General features: G+C 44.7%; 1 protein-coding gene across 1 annotated transcript; it reads right to left on the reverse strand.

Moving 5' to 3' along the window:
* Positions 1 to 11,568: 11,568 nt before the first annotated feature.
* On the reverse strand, positions 11,569 to 17,388 carry en1a (engrailed homeobox 1a). The gene is made up of 2 exons (XM_060040195.1): positions 16,531 to 17,388; positions 11,569 to 14,227 (listed from the first exon to the last, which is right to left on the reverse strand). The coding sequence occupies exons 1-2, from the start codon at positions 17,054 to 17,056 to the stop codon at positions 13,908 to 13,910; spliced, it is 846 nt and encodes a 281-aa protein (XP_059896178.1). The 5' UTR covers positions 17,057 to 17,388; the 3' UTR covers positions 11,569 to 13,907.
* Positions 17,389 to 20,889: the final 3,501 nt, after the last annotated feature.

Raw genomic sequence — 20,889 nt, forward strand, 5'->3', positions numbered from 1 at the left:
CCTCCCCCCGTACTCCCCCCCAGCCCTTCTTCATCAACACCAAGGAAGACAGACTTGGTAAAAACTTTGTGGTTTCTTTCTTTTAACAATAACCCCACAACGACAACATACAAACACATGGCACCACGGTAACAGCCAGAGGTGTGTCGTAGCCCCGAGGAGATGAAGCATGGTGAGGTAACCGAGGGGTGTGGCCGTCCCAGAGGGGCCCGTCGTCACCTGCCTCCAACAGCCGTTTGCACGCTGGCAGCATGCAGGCACATATGGCCCACGGCGCCGTTGTCAGCCACCATACGGCAAAGAAGCACCTACTGTAGCCCGGCAACTGGTAGCGCTGGGAATGTTTGTCTCCGGAACACAGCGGAACGTCATCGGCGCAGAGCAGCACTGCTCCACAGATCTAGAGTGTGTATAGATGATCTGAACGTGGTTTTATAGTGAACAAGTTCCCCCCGCTTTAAATCCTGCCACTTAATGTATGCACCTATTATATGTCGTACTTAGTTACAGTACTTAGTTGTGTAGCATCTTATCCTAGCTATCTTTGTTGTATACAGGGAATGGGTTAACCTAGCAATTGTTAGTGCTTTGCACTTGGTTCTATGAGTTTCCTTACTGTACCAACAGCATATATTGTTTCACCTTCTTCTGACAAATGCACTTATTGTAAGTCGCTTTGGATAAATGTTAATGTTAGAACACAAGTGATAAAGCCATTTGTTTGATATTGAGCGTTGATGACGTGGTGTTGAGTTATTGTTAATTTCTTCTAAACTTTCTATTTCTGCCTCATGGAAGATAAAACTATTTTCTCTGCGGTGCGTTTCATCGTCCAGCCTTTGTGCTTTTCACTCAGCCCTTTCAGACTGGTCTTATCGGTACCATGTGTTAAGGTTTGGAGAGAGAGAGAGAGAGAGAGAGAGAGAGAGAGAGAGAGAGAGAGAGAGAGAGAGAGAGAGAGAGAGAGAGAAAGAGAGAGAGAGAGAGAGAGAGAGAGAGAGAGAGAGAGAGAGAGAGAGAGAGAGAGAGAGAGAGAGAGAGAGACAGACAGACAGAGAGAGAGACAGAGAGAGAGAGAGAGAGAGAGAGAGAAAGAGGGAGGGAGGGAGGGAGAGAGAGGGAGAGAGAGAGGGACCACACAGCGTCTGACTTTGACCTGTCCGGGGTCACAGCCCTCAGTTACTGATTTCACACAGCTCCTGCACGCCACAATAAACGCTTCGTAAATAGGCACCCTTGATAGGTCAGGCGCACACAGAACGTGTGGTGGGCTTTTTCTGTACAATAGCAATCAGACTAAATCCACCCAGCACATAAACATGTTGTTGACCTTTGATTCAAACCACTCTTCTTTTATCTCTCTCTCTCTCTTTCTTTCTCTTTGTGTCTGTCTCTCACCCTCTCTCTCCCTTCAGCCTCAAAGAGGACCTGAAAGAAAAGCTGTTTCTTGCAACTGTGTAATGGCTACCATATGGCTCTGAGACCAGCGCAAAGGGAGGCCATTCTGCTTTGAGGTGCACATGCAGCGGGTTTCACAGTTGAGCTCAGACAACAAGTGGGAATCAGGGGACACTGATAGCCCTTTTTATGAGCTCTGTATATCACCTTCTGGGAAGATTACACCTCCAGGGTCGAGGGAGGAGGGTGGTGGGTGGAGAGTGGAGGGTGGAGGAGGTTTGAGGGTGGAGGAGGGGGGAGGGTGGGAGGTGGAGGAGGGTGTTGGAGGGTAGAGGGTGGGGGGTGGTATGTGGAGGGTCGAGGGAGAAGGGTGGAGGGTGGAGGGTGGAGGATGGAGGTTGGTGGGCAGCATGACAGGAGTGGTCGGAATTAGGGACCATCACATGCAAAATTGCGAATTCCCAGCGCACACTGACATGTGGACCCAAACATGGACATACACAAGTATGTCCTCATAGCCTTCATTACCTCCCTCTCTGTCACACACACCCACACAAACACACACACACACACACACACACACACACACACACACACACACACACACACACACACACACACACACACACACACACACACACACACACACACACACACACACACACACACACACACACACACGCAAACTCTAGGCTGAACTAATTGGCTAACGTGTCACTCCAAACACCTTTACCGTTCCCACTTATCACACCCCATATCAGTAACAGGCTGATATGGGCTCCAGAATACATTAGCATTAGCATAAATGAAGCGCCGAACACTGAAAACAGGAGACAGGGCGGCGGGCTGTGATACACAACAACTGCTGCAGCGCCGGGCTGCGCGGCTAGCTGCGCGGGCTGGCGCATGCACCTGCACCGAGTTAATCAGTCAGTGTCTTGGCGGCTTATACAGACCAGCTGTGCAGTGGTGCTCACTGGAGGGTCGTCTGGAAAAGCAGCTCAGTTCCCTTCACGCTGTAGTCGGGCCGATGATGAATCGCACGCCAACAAAGGCGGCCATTCAGCCCCCTGCTAAAGAGGCTATAAGCGATGGTTCTGGAGATGAGCGATGAGCCAGAATTATGCCCCCAGATTCTACGTATTTCTCGCCCGCGGCGTCACCTCCCCGCCGCCCACCTCGACGCCTGGCCGCCGGACGAGGGGCACGGAACCTAACGTGGATTTAGCCACGCTTTTATTTTGGTACGCGGAACCCCCGCTCCCCCCTCTCCCTCTGGTTCACACCTTGCGGTCGGTTCTCCCTCGTGGCTAATGCATCACGGTTGCACGTCGTCTAATGCTTATCATTAATTGTGTGCGTGTCCCGTTGCTAATTGGTGCCTGTGTAGAAGCCTTGTCGCTGTGTTGCAGCGGCAGCGGCTATAGGTAATTAATTAGCCGTTTCCATTAGGCTAACACCGCCCTCAGCTGATTACACACACTGCCCACTTAATTAACGCGACACCACCTCGAATACCTCTCACGCAGAAACAATCTGCCTCTTACTAGGGAACAGTAACAGCTCTTGGACGGCTGTATATATCCTAACTGTCAGGCTCCAAGCATGTTAATCCATGTGGTTGGCTATGATTTGAATAGACCACTTTTTATTGATGCATATATTATTATGATGATTATTATATCCTTTATTATTATTCATATTATTATACAATTATTCTAAATGACTATTGTTATTATGATTAGTATACATTATTCTATGGGAAAAAATACTTACCTTGACTGATTTAAAACAACATTCCAATCCTTCACACACGCACACACGCACAAACACACACAGACACACACACACACACACACTCACACACAAACACACACACACACACACACACACACACACACACACACACACACACACACACACACACACACACACACACACACACACACTAACACACTCGAACACAGACAAACACGCACAAACATACACGCACACACACATGCAATAACCACCCTGTTTGGTTTGTCTCTGTATGTGCGTGCGTATGTGTGTTGGTGGCCCCACACATGTTCTAATTACTGACACGTCAAGGAGCCAGTGGCATGTGTTGGACCTGTAAGGAGTCTCTCCCCACTTCAAAACACGTATGCAAATATGCTTGCTAATTTATATCCTGGAAATGAGGACCGCTTTCAACAGAGGAACGGCAGACACACACATGGGGGGCTACTGCTTGTGTATGTGTGTGTGTGTGTGTGTGTGTGTGTGTGTGTGTGTGTGTGTGTCTGTGTGTGTGTGTGTGTTCGTGTGTGTATGTGTGTGCCGCTATTAGCAGTACAGACACACACACAGATAGAAAGATGGACGATACACACACACACACACACACACACACACACAAACACACACGCACACACACACGCACACACACATAAACGCACACACACACATGGTGGATTCCACAGGGACCACCCATGATGCCGGTGGCGTAAAAGCTGATCTCCGCTCACCATTCCCAGCATGCCTCCCTGCTGTAACCTGACCTCCATGACCAACACATGGGCCCACACTTAGACAGTCTGCCTCTCAGTTTTCTCGTGGATCGACCTCTCTATCCTTCTTGATCTTCTTTCTCTGTGGATCTACCTCTTTTTCCTCCTCGTTCTCTCTCTCTACTGATCAACCTCTCCTTCCTTCTTGATCTTCTTTCTCTGTGGATCTACCTCTTTTTCCTCCTCGTTCTCTCTCTCTACTGATCAACCTCTCCTTCCTTCTTTATCTCCCTCTCTCTCTCTCTCTCTCTCTCTCTCTGTGGATCCATCTCTCTTTCCGTCTGGACCTCTCTCACTCTCTCTCTCTCTCTCTCTCTCTCTCTCTCTCTCTCTCTCTCTCTCTCTCTCTATTCCTCACTCTCTCTTTCTCTTTCTCTGGATTATATCTATCAGTTCCTGATCCTCCCCCATGTCCATGCGCTCTCCCCCTCTTTTTACCAGCCATACAAAGACATAAAATATTAAAAGCGGATGTGTCTGTCGTGCTCCCCGCGTATTTCCGTGCACTTGGTTGTACAGTATGCAAAAGCTCAAACATATACATGTTCCTCTTCTCTACTACCAATCGCTTTAAACCTCCTCTGTTTAAAGCTGTCCTCTGTATGGCCTGCCATCGTTTCCAACGGTTACCACTTTAACATAACATGCTAACATGCTAACAGGCTAAAATGCTGTCCAGCTATTATCTCCACACCAGTGTGCTTATGGTGTGAGTCTACCAAAGGCAGCACACATGAGCGTGTGTGGGCACGCACCCATACACACACACATTCACACACACACACGTGCGCATACACACAAGCACACACACACACACACACACACACACACACACACACACACACACACACACACACACACACACACACACACACACACACACACACACACACACACACACACACAAATACACATAAACACACACACACACACACACACACACACACACACACACACACACACACACACACACACACACACACACACACACACACACACACATAAACACAAACACACATAGGAAAACACACACACACATACACACACACACACACATACACACAAATACACATAAACACACACAAATACACACATACACACAAACAAACATAGGAAAACACACACACATACACACAAACAGACATAGGAAAATGCACACACATACACACACACACATACACACACAAATGCATACAAACAGAGCTCGTGAAACAGCGCTTTCCTATAGCGGCGAGGCGGAATATCCTTCGCACCTCTGTTATCTGTCTCTGACACCTCTATAACTGTCTGCTCAGCGCTCCCCGAGCATTCATACATATTTATGTGTCTTGTGATACAGCGGAGAGCCAGCTGAACCTGATGCCTGTGAAGGCGATTAGATTTATGAAAGCTCCCCAGCTGTATAATACAGTACAAGCTGCCATGGCTAGTTTACTCTCGCTGCTGCTGCTTCTGTTGCTGTTGTTGTTGCTGCCGGACAAATTTAAATTGAAGCTCTTTTTGCTCTCGCTTTGAAATTGATTTTTTTTTTTTTTCGTGTGTTAGAAATGTTGATGCAGTGCTGATAATTGGATCCCTTGCTCGAGATTATCCGTATGGTTTATGAGGGATTATGGCGCATCTTGCTCACACACACACACACACACAAACAGACACACACACACACACACACACACACACACACACACACACACACACACACACACACACACACACACACACACACACACACACACACACACACACACACACACACACATACATATATAACATATTTTTTACATAGTAACATAGTGTTCAAGCTCCAAAATAGAGCATATTACTACAGTGTAGAGAAAACTTTTTTTTAAAGACGACGTGAAATGGAAACAAGGTTTTGTGATCGTGTCACCAGGTCCAGGCACGGATAAGCAATCAATTGCAACCCATCTAATACACTCCTACTCTCTCTGTTTTTTAACTCGTGCATTCACTCATTCTTTTTTTGTGTCGGATCACAGCAGCACAGATGTGGTCTCACTCAACTGCTGATGAACTGGACCAATCAGCTTCCAGTAAGGTAACCCTGACGATTCCGGACATGTCTTTGTTTGTTGGGAAAACCGCCCCAGGAAATATTTTTCTCACAAATGAAAACACATGAGCACTACACTTGAGAGAGGGCTGTGCTATTTGCATGTTAGTTCACATTTAATCAACTCTACATTTTCACAGTGTTTGACAAATTTAGTTTGACAAATCGAAGTTGACATCTATTTCAAGTTAAAATTAGAAAGAGAAAAACTATTGAAAGGTGTTTGTCTGATAAATATTAAGGATGACTTGGGGCTAGTGCTGGGAGAACACTACACACAGATGGGGCCATCTTTAAATTGAAACCACGCATCACATCATTATAAACACAGCAGATGAATGTTTGTGCTGAACGGCGCTCTACCTAACATTTCAAACTCAAGATGGCAGCCCCAAAGAAGGGGTTCTCTATGGGGGTCCGTGCTTCTGAATGAATTGCTGCCACGAGAGCCGCAGAGGTGGAGAAGCCAGGTGTAGCGGTGGTCATGTCTGTCATGGTCTTGGGTGTGTGTGTGTGTGTGTGTGTGTGTGTGTGTGTGTGTGTGTGTGTGTGTGTGTGTGTGTGTCTGTTTTCGGTAGTGTGGGCAGTGTGGGGAAGAGGGAGGGGGTCGACATGCCGACTTGCACACGGACATACACAAAAAAGCCTCCTATACACGAACACCCACACAAACACACACAAACACACACAATCACACAGGTAGAAAACATGAAATTGTTCTACCAGCTAATCAATGCATCAGTGTATTATTTACACGGTTTAGGGACAAAGAAGCACACATAAAATCAGAGAGAGTAGGAGAGACACACCCACACGCGCGCGCACCCACACATAAATTCACAAACACACTGTTTATTTCAGTGCTACACTTTATTTACGCTTGATCTGAAAAACTCACCATCCATTTTCACCACAGCTGTAGCGACTTTTGGTGGCGTGTTTGTGGACAGCTGACTGGATGATGCTAGGCCCTTGGAGCTCTCTTGAATGTCTATTTAAATCATATTATATTATAATATAAGGCCTTCGCAGAACACTTATCCATGTCTGGCTGGCTCCGGCTGAACCAGGGCCAGATTATCATAACACTTATCACACATTACATGTGTGGACCTCTGGGATTTTGTGTATTGTGATTGTTGTGCCTGGGTTTGTATTAGGGAACCTGTGTTTGTGTGTGTTTGTGTGCATGTGTGTGTGTGTGTGTGTGTGTGTGTGTGTGTGTGTGTGTGTGTGTGTGTGTGTGTGTGTGTGTGTGTGTGTGTGTGTGTGTGTGTGTTTGTGTGTATGTGTGTGTACATTCCACATTCTTGTGTAAATGGAGTTCTGAATGCATGAGGATACCCATGAATTTACAGTCATGTCCAGGACTGTCCAGTTCTTCCTCTCTGTCTGTCCATCTGCCATTTGGCTGCCTGCCCATCTGTCTGGCGTTCTGTTGGTCCATTCATCAGTCTGTATCGTCGTCTCCTGATCCAAAAGGCAGAAAGAGTGACTTATGGTTTTGGGACTGGGACAGTGTGGGGACACTGTGGGGACCAGGACGGTGTGGGGAGCGGGACAGTGTGAGTACAGTGTTGGACCGGGACATGTGGGGACGGTGTTGTGACGGTGTGGGGACGGTGTGGGGACGAGACGGTGTTGTGACGGTGTGGGGACGGTGTGGGGACGGGACGATGTGGGGACGGTGTGGGGACGGTGTGGGGACCAAGACAGTGTGGGGATGGTGTGGGGACCAGGACAGTGTGGGGACGGGACGATGTGGGGACGGTGTGGGGACGGTGTGGGGACAGTGTGGGGACGGTGTGGGGACGGTGTGGGGACGAGGACAGTGTGGGGACGGTGTGGGGACGGTGTGGGGACGGTGTGGGGACGAGGACAGTGTGGGGACGAGACGGTGTGGGGACGGTGTGGGGACGGTGTGGGGACGGTGTGGGGACGGTGTGGGGACGAGACGGTGTTGTGACGGTGTGGGGACGGTGTGGGGACGGTGTGGGGACGGTGTGGGGACGAGACGGTGTGGGGACGGTGTGGGGACGGTGTCGGACCAGGACGGTATGTTCAGAGGAATGGTGGCTATCTGCTCCCGACATGAAAACAGGCTGAGGATACACATGCACACGCACAAACACACAAACACACACACACACACACACACACACACACACACACACACACACACACACACACACACACACACACACACACACACACACACACACAAAAACACACGCACACACACACACACACACACACACACAGACAGGTACACAAACACATGCGCACACACACAGACAAACACACACACACACACACACACACACACACACACACACACACACACACACACACACACACACACACACACACACACACACTCACATAAATAACTACACACAGATACTGTGAGACATCATGGAAAAGATAAATATTGTCCTTGTGATATTACATTTATGCTAAACGCTCAACACATATTTAAGGCGGCATACGTTATTGAAACATTATGGCATGCACATTTCCAGAATACAATTTAATTATGTACGAATACCGTACATAAGGGTTAGTGAAATTGAACTTAAATTATGCTGGACCAAACATAGGGTCTTACATTTTAGTTTATTTTCATATCATCTTATTTCTTTTGTATGCTATGGTGATACTGAATTTATTTTTCTGATATTTTTTATCTAGCTTTGAAACATATATTGAGGATATTTCACCTTAATCCAGGTGAAAATAACTCAAATAAATGTTTACTTTGACTAATAATTGACTAATATAAGAGAACATGTTAAATACTTTCGTTAAAAAATATATTAACGCTTTTTAAAATGTGCCATTGTGTGTGTGTGTGTGTGTGTCAGATGGGTGCGTGTACGTGTACGCGTTTGCACGCGCGCGTGTGTGCACGTGTGTGTGTTTGTGTGCGTGTATGTGTGTGTGTGTTTGTGTGTGTGTGAGGACCGCAGCCCGCGCCATTAGTCGCAAGACAACAATCAACGACATTATGTTCGCTCTCTGTTTATTGCCTTCATTTGCATGTAAATTAAAGCCGCGTTCTGCCAGAGGGCGGGCTGTGCGGCCAATCCGAGCCTGGAGTCCTTCTGCCTCACACACATTCTCTTACAGTTACACACACACACACACACACACACACACACACACACGCACACGCACACACGCACACGCACACGCACACACACGCGCACACACACACACACACACACACACACACACACACACACGCACACACGCACACACACACACACACACACACACACACACACACACACACACACACACACACACACACACACACACGCAAACATACGCGCGCGCACACCGCATGTAATTGGTAGGGAAATGTTAATTCGTCTAATTGTTCTGAAATTTGCATCACGCTCTATGTGATTTTGCACACATGCAATCACACACATACGCTTTATTCCTATTATGCAATTATGCATGGATGAGAAAAAGTAATTGAACCATATGAATAAATTATATTAGTCTATCTAGTCCATCTATTATCTAATTGCAAAATATCTCAGTTTTCCTCTGAACAACCGTTGTTAAAAGCCGTGGATGCCAGTGGTAAGGGAAAACAGGTAGAGGCAGAGATCCACTCAACCTGTCACAACATCTAGCTTTCAATTTGACAAATTGATCCAGCCACACTGTTAGCTACCCTGTTTTTTTTTCCGAAGACTTTGTTTGGGCAGGCTCCCGTCTGCCGGACCAGCCCCTCCCTGGGAAGAGGGCCGCTTCTCGGCGGCAGCACCTGACGAGCCGGCGGCCCTGCGGCACCTCATCCCGGATGACAGACGACCTCCAGGCCGACGGAAATAGTTGAGCTTCATCTGGAAGACATGCACTCGATAAGTAATTTAGGCCCAAATAATTATACAGTAGGCCTATTACCGGACGTGGTCTGGGAATCGAAAACTGACTCCACACACGCTGCGTCAGCATTCTTTACACAAATGTGGTGCTACATATACACTATATATATATATATATATATATATATATATGTATATATATATATATATATATATATATATATATATATATATATATATATTAAAAAAAAATATATAAACGCTTTTTAAAAAAAAAAATATATATATATATATATATATATATCCAACGGGTGGCTTAAATCCAGCGATCTGATTGGTTCCTAACTGTTGTATAATGAACGCGGTATATATGGCTTTGAATTGCACAGGCCAATGTTGAAGCAGTTTTATAAAGGAAACTGGACGAAAAATAAAACTTGAGAAGATAAATCTAAAACCTACCGTTGTTCTTAGACGGCCTATTTATTCTGTTAGTTTTTATTCTACCTCTTTTTTTTCTCTATTCCAATTTATTTTTCAATTGTTGATGTTTCATCGTTTCAAAGGCATTCAGAAATTAAACAGAGCAGTAAATAAATACACAAAAGAAAACCGAAGAAAACATAGCAATCAAAAAGCATAGACGTTATAGATAAATAGGTAATATGACGAAATGTCATTTCCAGAGCGCGTTTCGCCTGCATGCCGCACCGATGGGTCCTCTCTGAGGTCTAGTGATCATCCACCTGACTGGAACATGGGCGCAATGTGTTCTTAAAGTCTGTGGGGGGACTGATTAGGCCTATAAGATGCATTTTCTGTGAAAACGTCCTGGATAACCGGTCCATAATGATTAGATCTCAGTCTAATTAATCAAGCTAATAGGCTTGATGTTTGGCCTTTTTCTAAATTATATTTTTCTAGCAATTTTTCGAAGAACTAGGGTATTGTTTTTCGTTTTCTTTCTATTTCGATCTAAATAATGTTATTATACATAAGATATGCACACACAAAAATGTAGTTAAATGAGCGTGTCAGGATAACACGTGTCGCTGTGTCTCTCGGACGGCCAGAGGGATATGTTGGCGATGCGTTAAGGCTGCTACGTGGAGCTCTATTTCCACGATAGGCCGACCCAAGTGGTTAAGGAAATGCACTTCACTTACTCACCAACTTACTCATCAAAAGACATTCACTCCCATGACCCTGAGGAGCACAGTACATGCAACCGCACGCACGCACACACACACACACAGACACGCACACACACACACACACACACACACACACACACACACACACACACACACACACACACACACACACATAGAGACACACACACACACACACACACACACACACACACACACACACACACACACACACACACACACACACACACACACACACACACACACACACACACACACACACACACACACACACATTTACATCTAACAGTCACTTTCGATTACTATCTGTCTCACTCTCTCTCTCTCTCTCTCTCTCTCTCTCTCTCTCTCTCTCTCTCTCTCTCTCTCTCTCTCTCTCTCTCTCTCTCTCTCTCTCTCTCTCTCTCTCTCTCTCACTCTCTGTCTCTCATGTCTTTCTCTCTCTCTCATTCTCTGTCTCTCATGTCTTTCTCTCTCTCACTCTCTGTCCCTCATGTCTTTCTCTCTCTCTCTCTCTCTCTCTCTCTCTCTCTCTCTCTCTCTCTCTCTCTCTCTCTCTCTCTCTCTCTCTCAAACACACACACACACACACACACACACACACACACACACACACACACACACACACACACACACACACACACACACACACACACACACACACACACACACACACACACACACACACACACACACACAAGGCCAATATTAAACATTTAAAAGACTTCCAATAAAAGATGATCATGTTATTGGTTTCTGTGGTTTTTGATCAATATTGCAAACAAATATTTATTTTATAAAGTCAGCTTAAAAAATTACGATATTGCAATAGTGAAACTATTTGTGTATACATTATAACCTATTGTGGTCAGATGTGATGACTAATAGCCTAACAAATTTACTTCCTGATCGGATATTTGACAACTGACCTAAAACACGACAAGACTGGACATAATAATATAGCCTACTCATCGCTTCAAACCTTACAATTATTGTTAAAAAGGGATATAATGGATGTATTTAAACGAGTTTTCTATCGGTCTTAATGTTGACCGCACAGGCCTCTCCGTGACCTTGAGATCGGTTGCGCGCGTAACCTCGCGACCTTCTGTCCGTGCACCGGTTCACGTGCGCGACAGCCGTGCTGTCTTTGATACCGGGAGAGAGAAAGCAGGATACTATCATGTTATTATGTGCTATATTTCGACATTTACAGAGTCGGATGAAATGAGTGAACACAGGAGAGACGGAGTGCACTGCGAGGCAATTTCATGCTCTGCAACCTTTTCAACAGCCCAGATATCGCTGCGTCTCGCTGGATAAATCCCCTGCATTTCAGATTATTTATTTTTTTACATGAATATGGATTCAGTTGTCCCACTCACTGAACCAACGAGCTGCGAACCCAAATAGAAGAACACAGGGGCGCGCCCCGCGTGCACACCCCGGTTCTTAATTAAAATAGATCAGAACTGAAAGAGCGCGCGGGGCTCTTTCAACTCTGGAAGACAGAGAGAGAGAAAAAAACAGCCCATCCGCATGTTTCCTATTTTTTCAATATAAAAGTGTTTTATTTGGAAACATGGTTAAAATGTACATCATATATTCTTCCCGCACCATCTTCAGATATCGGCTGTCGTGACGCCGTCTACCGAGGACAGAGTACCTATGTGGCCCCCGAGGAACAGGCCGGGACTTTAAAAATAAACGGGTCGTCACAATAAAGGACGCACGTGATGTTTTGCACATCAGATTGTGGGGGTTAGTGATGGGGTGGCGGTGTTCCCCCAACATGTTTCAGCGCCAGTTATAACGAAGGCACCAACTACACATGAGACATACAGGCCTATGAGGAGGGTCCTTCTCTCTGGGGACGGCCATGTGGTTTCATCAGAGAGGGGCCTGCTACTGGATGGGACCAATAGCCTATCGAAGGTTTTTAAGGAGCCCCCTGCGACTGGTCAAACCAATCCGAACGTCTCCCTCTCTGGAGATCAGGACAGGGTGCGTTGCACATCGTTCACCAACACCGCGCGCTCCTGGTATGAACGCGCTCTCGTATCTTCGCTGCCAAACACTTGTGGAATGCAACGTCAGAGCGTCCAGACGATTTGTTTTATTCTCTCGGGCCTCGGGCCCCCGGGTGCTCGATCGGCCTGTTGGAGGCTCGCATCAACAAACGAAAAGCCAATATATGATTATAGATAGGAGTTGATTTGGAGGGTGTGTGTGTATTGTGTGGGTATGTTAGTGTGTGTGTGTGTGTGTGTGTGTGTGTGTGTGTGTGTGTGTGTGTGTGTGTGTGTGTGTGTGTGTGTGTGTGTGTGTGTGTGTGTGTGTGTGTGTGTGTGTGTGTGTGTGTGGGGGGGGGCTTCAGTGCTGATTGTTACGCCAACTCCTAACTCAAGAAGGAGGAATCGGCTAAACGAGATCATCAAAAGGTCCTTTTTTCCAGGCTTTGTTTTCCAATAAAATCTTTGGTTTGTGGTGTCAGGTCACACAAGTCCCATTAGTCAGTTTGTTCACGAGTTCACGAAACAGTAGACCTATAAGATATTCAACCCTTTTTTCAAAGGTAGTATGGCGTGAGACGTCTCTCCCATACTGTTAATTAAATTAGATATATACAATGTACACAGTCCCATAATTGGCGAGGGATCTTCCACCGCGCCGCGCGTGTGCGGTCGCCTATGGGCAGACGTTTTACCCAATTCACACCTAATTGAAGTCCACGCGAGTCGAGGCCTAATGAACGGAGACCTCTTCATAACAGCAACCCGGATGATCACTATAGGCCCGCAGTACTTCTACTGTTCATAAAATGTGATTTCAAGGGCTGGGATTCTTGTATCATTGTCAGATAAACAAACTAGTCGCTCTCCTCCTTGTCTTCCTGAATGGTGGTCGTGGAGTGGTTGTATAATCCTTGCGCCATGAGTTGGAGCGCCAGGCCGTTCTTGAAGCCGCTCGCCTTTTTAATTTTAGCTCTCTTGTTCTGGAACCAGATCTTGATCTGCGACTCGTTGAGGCTGAGCTCCTGGGCCAGAGACTGCCTCCTCTGCTCCGTGATGTAGCGGTTGGCCTGGAACTCGGTCTTCAGCCGCTGCAGCTGCTCGGCCGTGAACGCCGTCCGGGGTCGCTTGTCCTCCTTCTCGTTTTTCGTCTTTTTCAATTTCCGTGTCCTTGGACCTACAGTAGGAGCGATAGTAAAAACGACAATATAAATATACAAGGATTGCGACTATTGTTGCATCTGTATGCAGCTGGAAAGGACGCATTGTTGGGACCTTGTTTGTACAGGTTCTAGGCTACTCATTTATAAATAGGCGAAACCAAATGATAAACACAGATAATAGGCTATATTCTTAAAATAGAATACAAATAAGATCAACACGAATCTACTAAACTATCACTTTAATTACAATAATAATATCAGTAATGCAACGTGCTTAGTCCTAATAATAAAATATATTATTATTTTATATTGGGCTATTATCATTATATTATTATCATCATTATCCATAATAATAATAATAACAACCTTAATAATAATATCAATGAAAATGTATATTTGATAATTGATCATTAATGAATATCATTGTTGTAATAGGCCTAATTGTAGCCCACTTTGGATGTTTTTCCAGTTCATCTGAATCTGTTTTAATTATAGGCGTAACAACCACAGTTCTTATTTGCAGGTTACTTTTTCATTTGTAGCTATATTGAGCTATTGTAGCTATAACAATAAATATACTATTTTCTGGTATACAAGCAAGACCTAGATCAACGTGTCGGCCTGTCGGCTCCGTCATCTGATCAGGACAGCCTCTGATAGCTCCGTTTAATCCCCGATACACAGAGACCGACCTGTTTGTTATTGTGCCACGACGTGACCCAGTCAACCAAAACACGCGAGGGCTGACGCTTTTTTTAATTACCGCGAGAGTCACCGCACACACCTACAACGTCACCTACAAATTCAGAACGGGCTCGCAGACTTTGTGCTCGGGATATTCACCTTTTGATTAAACCCATTAAGCACCTTTTGATTAAAAAACAGCTGCACCTTTATTTTTGCCTAGATATTATGCCTAGACAAATGTAAATGGAATTAAAGTTCAAATAAAAGTGGAAAAGTTGTAAATTAAACAAATCCCCCGGTTACAGTATGTGTGCTATTATATATGTTTCAGACCTATCGGTAGCCAACCGTTGTTCATTAGAAAATATAATAGGCCTGGAGGAGGTAAAATGTCATTGGGGTGGATGCAATTTAGTAAATACTAATATACAAAAAAATATAGAAAAATAGTGTAGTAAGTAAAATAGTATAATAGTTGCAGTTGGCTATGCCTATTACGTCTGTTAAATTACAATAATATTTGGGTAATTACAGAAATAGGCCTAATGTAATTTACTAAATGGCATTGTTATTTTTTTCTAATGCAATGCAGAGATTTTACTGTATCTGAATAGGTCATGTTTTTGTAAAGAACCAAACCAGTTGAAAATAAAAGATAACAATCAAAAGATTTCTTATTTCATATTTAGATATTGTAATATTGATATTTTTCAATGCTTAGGCCGAGCAAAATACTATCATGCCATAAGGCACCAATTATCCACGGTGCTTTAATTAATTCAAAATGTCCTCCCAGCTGAGGCTCTGTCGGTTGATGTTATTTCTCCTTTATTTGAACGTATTCGTGTTTCTCCGTTCATGTGAATTTAGCCGCTCTGTGCGTTCGCTCACGGAGGAGATGGTCAAATACCATCGTTTTCATAGGCTAATTGAAACACCCTGTCACGGCCTAAAGTTTACCGTAAAAATAATATACAATTCACTGCCAGAAGGTCTTCAGGATTACAACACAAGGCTTTTTTTTCCAGGAATATGTCAAACTAGGCTGACACGGAAAACCTTTTCTATCAAACACTGCACGGCTGAATGCCTGGTTCTGTTCTCAATAGATGAACTCTCCTGAACGCAACAACACCTTTCAACTGCATGTTACAACTAAGCTACAGACATAGCCTACATATGGCCCGGCCGACTCTCACTGAGACTCACATGGTTCAACTAACGTTCAACTCATTCAATATATAATATTAATTCATTTCATATTATTAGTGAATATGATAAATATTTGATTGAAACCAACATAATCCCAAACAGGGCTAAATCAACAATGTAACCAAGCGAGATAATATAATATTTTTTTGTACGAATATAGATATTTGGATATGACTAAAAATTAAAAATATATGTAGTCTCCACGATAAAAAACGGAATTATCCAAATAGCTAAAGCAAGAATAAGCGTCCCACTGAAAACTAAACCAACACACAAACTAAACCAAAGGAAAGGCCTCGGTTCCATATAGTGGTTTATTCCGTTCACCACAACGCAGAGCCACTTATCGTTGTTGTTCATAAACTCTCGTCTGGTTGTTCGTAAAGTCTCGTCTTTTTGTTCATAACTCTCGTCTTACCAGATGACGGCCTGTCCGAGTAGCGCGTGCAGTAGACCCACGCGGGCCACAGCAGCGGCTGCGTCTCGGGCGTGGGGGTCGTGCTGCCGCCGGTCCCGTTCAGGACCACCGAGGAGGAGGACGTTGTGTCCCCGAACTTCGCGCCGCCCCCCCCGCCACCCGAGCCGTCCTCCGCCGCGGAGCTCGAGCTTTTCTTGGGGCTTGGCGACAGCGCGAGGGACGAGGCAGCGGAGGACGACGAGGTGCTGTCACTACTGCAGTTGGAGTCCTGGCAAGGCGTGCCCGGGTGGGTGGGTCGGACCACCGGGAGACCCCCCCGTTCCCGGCTCGAGCTCTGAGCCCGTTCCCTCGCGAGCTCCTTCTTGCAGCCGAAGTCCGGCCTCAAGATGTTGTCGATGAAGAAGTTGGTGGTCCTGTGGGCCTGCTGGGCGGCCTGGAGCGGCAGGATCGGCGGCGAAGGGAGGCTGGGAGAGGGGCTCTCTGCTCCGCTGCTATCCGGACTGTTAGCGTCCCGCGGCTCCTCCATCACGGCTCGAGACGCTCCAAGTCCACGTCCACTTGTTGGGCTGCAGTTGTATCCAATAATAATTCTACAAACCGCGATGGCTCGATAACTGAAACTAGTTATTTTCCCATCTGAATATTATGATGCATTATTTTTGTGTTTTAAACTGGTGACATCCCGCGTGCGTGTTGCGCCGCTGTGTCATATCGTCGACTTCACTAAACACCGACCACGGAACCGCGCGCTCTGCTCGCTCCCCGTGCCGTTCAGCACCGCTGTATGACAGCGAGATGTTCCCCAAGCCTTCACATCACTCAGCCCCCCCCCCCCCCCCCCCCCCCCCCCAACACACACACCACCAACCCGAGGAGCACGAGGAACACGAAGAGTGAGAGCGGACCAATCGCTGCCCGGGACACTTCTGGATCTGGGTGACGACGTCCAATAACGTCACGCGTCTCTGAGCAACAGAAGCACCGAAGAGGTTCACAGAAACCCAAGAAGAGATGATCACTGCTTGCTTACGTGCCTTCAGCCTGATGAGAGTAGAGACTAGATCTAGCCTATATAGGTCTAAATCTAGCCTTATATAGGTCTACATAGCTTTTAGGTCTACTATATCATGCTCAAATAAATTAAACGAATATGTCCTGATTATTTATTCAGGGTTCCGTTGAGCATTATTGGACAAAGCCGAATTGCGAGATTACAATAAATGTAGGCTACTTCAAATTTCAACAAATAGGCAATTTTTTATCTTAATATCAATCGCAACTGCAATCCGCAATTAGACCAAATTGATCGTTTTCTAATATTGTTTGTTTTAATTGAAAACCAAAGAGAAAAATAATTCAATAGAGAAAAGCTGATCTTTTAAAGTTAAATGATGACCGTAAAATATGAAATTATGACAATTTTCTACTTTTAGAATTTGTTCACCCAGAATAATCCTATTATTTATGAAACTCGAGGTATTTGGAGACTGTGAGGCTAATTAGTTGTGCGTAACAATAGATTGCGCGCGCACACCAACAGGCCTCAAAACGGTAGTTTCATTCATACATATTTAGTCATATATGACTCAATGGACCAATAGAGTAGAAATAGATGGAAAACATACTGGGCTGAGCAACACAGTACCAGTCACCACTCCTTTAGTTACACGTTTCAGGAATAAGCCAAAAGCACTAATTTGTCAAGCTCCGCTTATTACATTTAACAAATGCTTTATGGCTTGTCTTACCTTATTTTCCCCCCAGGGTAACAATTGTCAACAAAATAGTTTTCCAGGCTCGAATGAGCTCTTATCTCTCCTGTAAAGCGATGTGAGAGGGGGCTGCCCGTGGATAATTTATAGGTTTTAATTACTTATTTTCCGCCTGATCAGCCGGACGTTCATCACCTGGACGCGAGAGAAAGCCTCTGTCACCGTCACCGGGAAAACACTTCATCATCACAGCCCGGTAACAGACACGAGGACCACGTCCAGTACTGAAACACAGAGAATAACACAGGCAGGGAGGAGAAACAGCAGAATAATACAAGGCAGAGAGGCGAAAACAGGAGAGAATAACACCGAGGCATGGGAAAACAGAGAATAATACCGGCAGGGAGCAGAAAACAGACGCAGAAAACGACTTTATTGATGGTTTCTTTCTTTCTTTCTTTCTTTCTTTCTTTCTTTCTTTCTTTCTTTCTTTCTTTCTTTCTTTCTTTCTTTCTTTCTTTCTTTCTTTCTTTCTTTCTTTCTTTCTTTCTTTCTTTCTTTCTTTCTTTCTTTCTTTCTTTCTTTCTTTCTTTCTTTCTTTCTTTCTTTCTTTCTTTCTGTTGTTCTTCCTTATGATCTTAATTTTGTTCATTCTTTTTCTTTCAAATGTATATTTTAGGTTGTGATAATTATATATAAATCAACACAATCTAAATTTATTTACTCAATTTTCCTAGACTTAAACCTTGTTAAATGCATTCTCCCTTCAGGCGGCCATATGGTCGTTTTGTCATTTTATCTATATTTGTATCTTTATCTCTCCTCAAACCTTTGCCATGGGTCTAAAGACGGGCCTACCTGAGGGTCGGCATAAGACCACCAATGTATGTTCTACAGATCGGAGCCGGGGGTAGGCTATATAGGCTGAGCGTATTCAAACATTGAATTTCAGCATTTTCTATTATTCGAGTGAGTTTCTTTCTTTGCGTACCTATTTGTAGGCATATGTCATTTTTTCTACAAATTTGCTATTAGAAAACTAATAGCCTACATAATAATGCCCATAAAGACCAGTTTCAATTAGATCTTAATAATCAACAACAATGAGTGAGCTAGAGGTGTGTGAATAAGGGTCGAGCCTATATGTTGGGAAAATACATGTATACATTATAGCAGTTATTTTGAAAGAATTCATAAAAATATGGGAACTGGCTTTTTTACACAAGTCAATGTTATTTACAACTTTACGAAAAGCTTGACTATTTATGAATATACATAATCAACTAAATAAATGGTAAAATGTTGACGACTTGTAAAAAATATTTCATAATAAATTGAGACTAATCCTGTGCTATGTCAAACAACATGTGTAATGACCGCATTTATAACTGGTCTTATTAAGGCTAGGCTTAATTTGGAAAATGTAAAAAACCCTACCCTTTCGGGTAGGACTAGGCTGTTAAATAGATAAAAATACGCCAGCTTTATTTAAATCACACAGTCATAGGCCTGAATAACCGTGTATGGCATGTTGTTTGAAAATGGCATATTCAGTTCTCACAATATGAGAATGAAACAAACTAGACAGACTAGCCTACATTGAGTAGCCAGGTAGATCCTAATCGGGCCACTAGAACAGATTAGCCAACGTGTAGAGGCCTATTCCACTCAACCTGCACCCACTATCAGTCAAATCAGAGGCAGGGCGTGGAATGAAGCGAATGCTACCAGCAATAGAAAATTATAAAAGGACGCCATCTTGTGGCATTTTGTGGCATCAGCAGTATCACGGCTTTGAACAAGTGACGTGATACTGTTATGTGGACTCAAACATGAACACTGCTTACCCCAACACCATGGCTGGTGCAACCGGCTAATGTTGACTGTTGGTAAGTATGAAATTGTCCAATTGTGGTATGGTTAGCCTAATCTTTGAGTTTGAGGCGAAGGTTTGGGGTGATGCTTAAGGGTTGGGTTAATTAGAGTTAGGGGTTAGTCTATATTACCGTTGATGATGATATTGTGACCTGTTGGGATTTCTAGGAGCATTCTGCCCTTTCAGCACCTTTTCTCCTTGGTGTTGCTTGGGGGTAGGCCAATAGGAAGGCCAAGGATTAGGGCTGTTGTGGGTTAGGGCTGTGTAGGGGTTATGTTTAGGGTTAGGTTTAGGGTTAGGGTTAGGGCCTGTGATTAGGGATTAGGGGTTAGGTTCGGGTTAGGGCTATGGTTAGGGTTTGGGTTAGGGTAAAAGGGTTAGGGTTAGCGCTATGGTTAGAGCTATGGTTGGTTGGGTTAGGGTTATGATTAGGGGTTATGCTTAGGGTTAGGGTTATTGTTAGGGTTTACGTTTAGGATTAGGGTTTGGGGTTATGCTTAGGGTTAGGGGTTATGTTTAGGGTTAGGGGTTATGCCTAGGGTTAGGGTTAGGGATGGGGTTAGGGGTTATGCTTAGGGTTAGGGTTATGGTTATGGAAAGGCATGAGGCTTAGGTTTAATGGTTGTTGTTGTGGTTCTTGATGTGGTTGTTGTAATGGTTGATCAGTGTTTCCCCCAGGAAATGTCAAGGTGGTCGAAAAGCAGAGGGGGGGATTTCCATTCAAAAAGCTTTATGGCACGACTATTGTTGTGAACAGTATTACCGAGGCAT

The sequence above is a fragment of the Gadus macrocephalus genome, chromosome 20, assembly GCF_031168955.1.
Source record: "Gadus macrocephalus chromosome 20, ASM3116895v1".
NCBI lineage: Eukaryota > Metazoa > Chordata > Actinopteri > Gadiformes > Gadidae > Gadus > Gadus macrocephalus.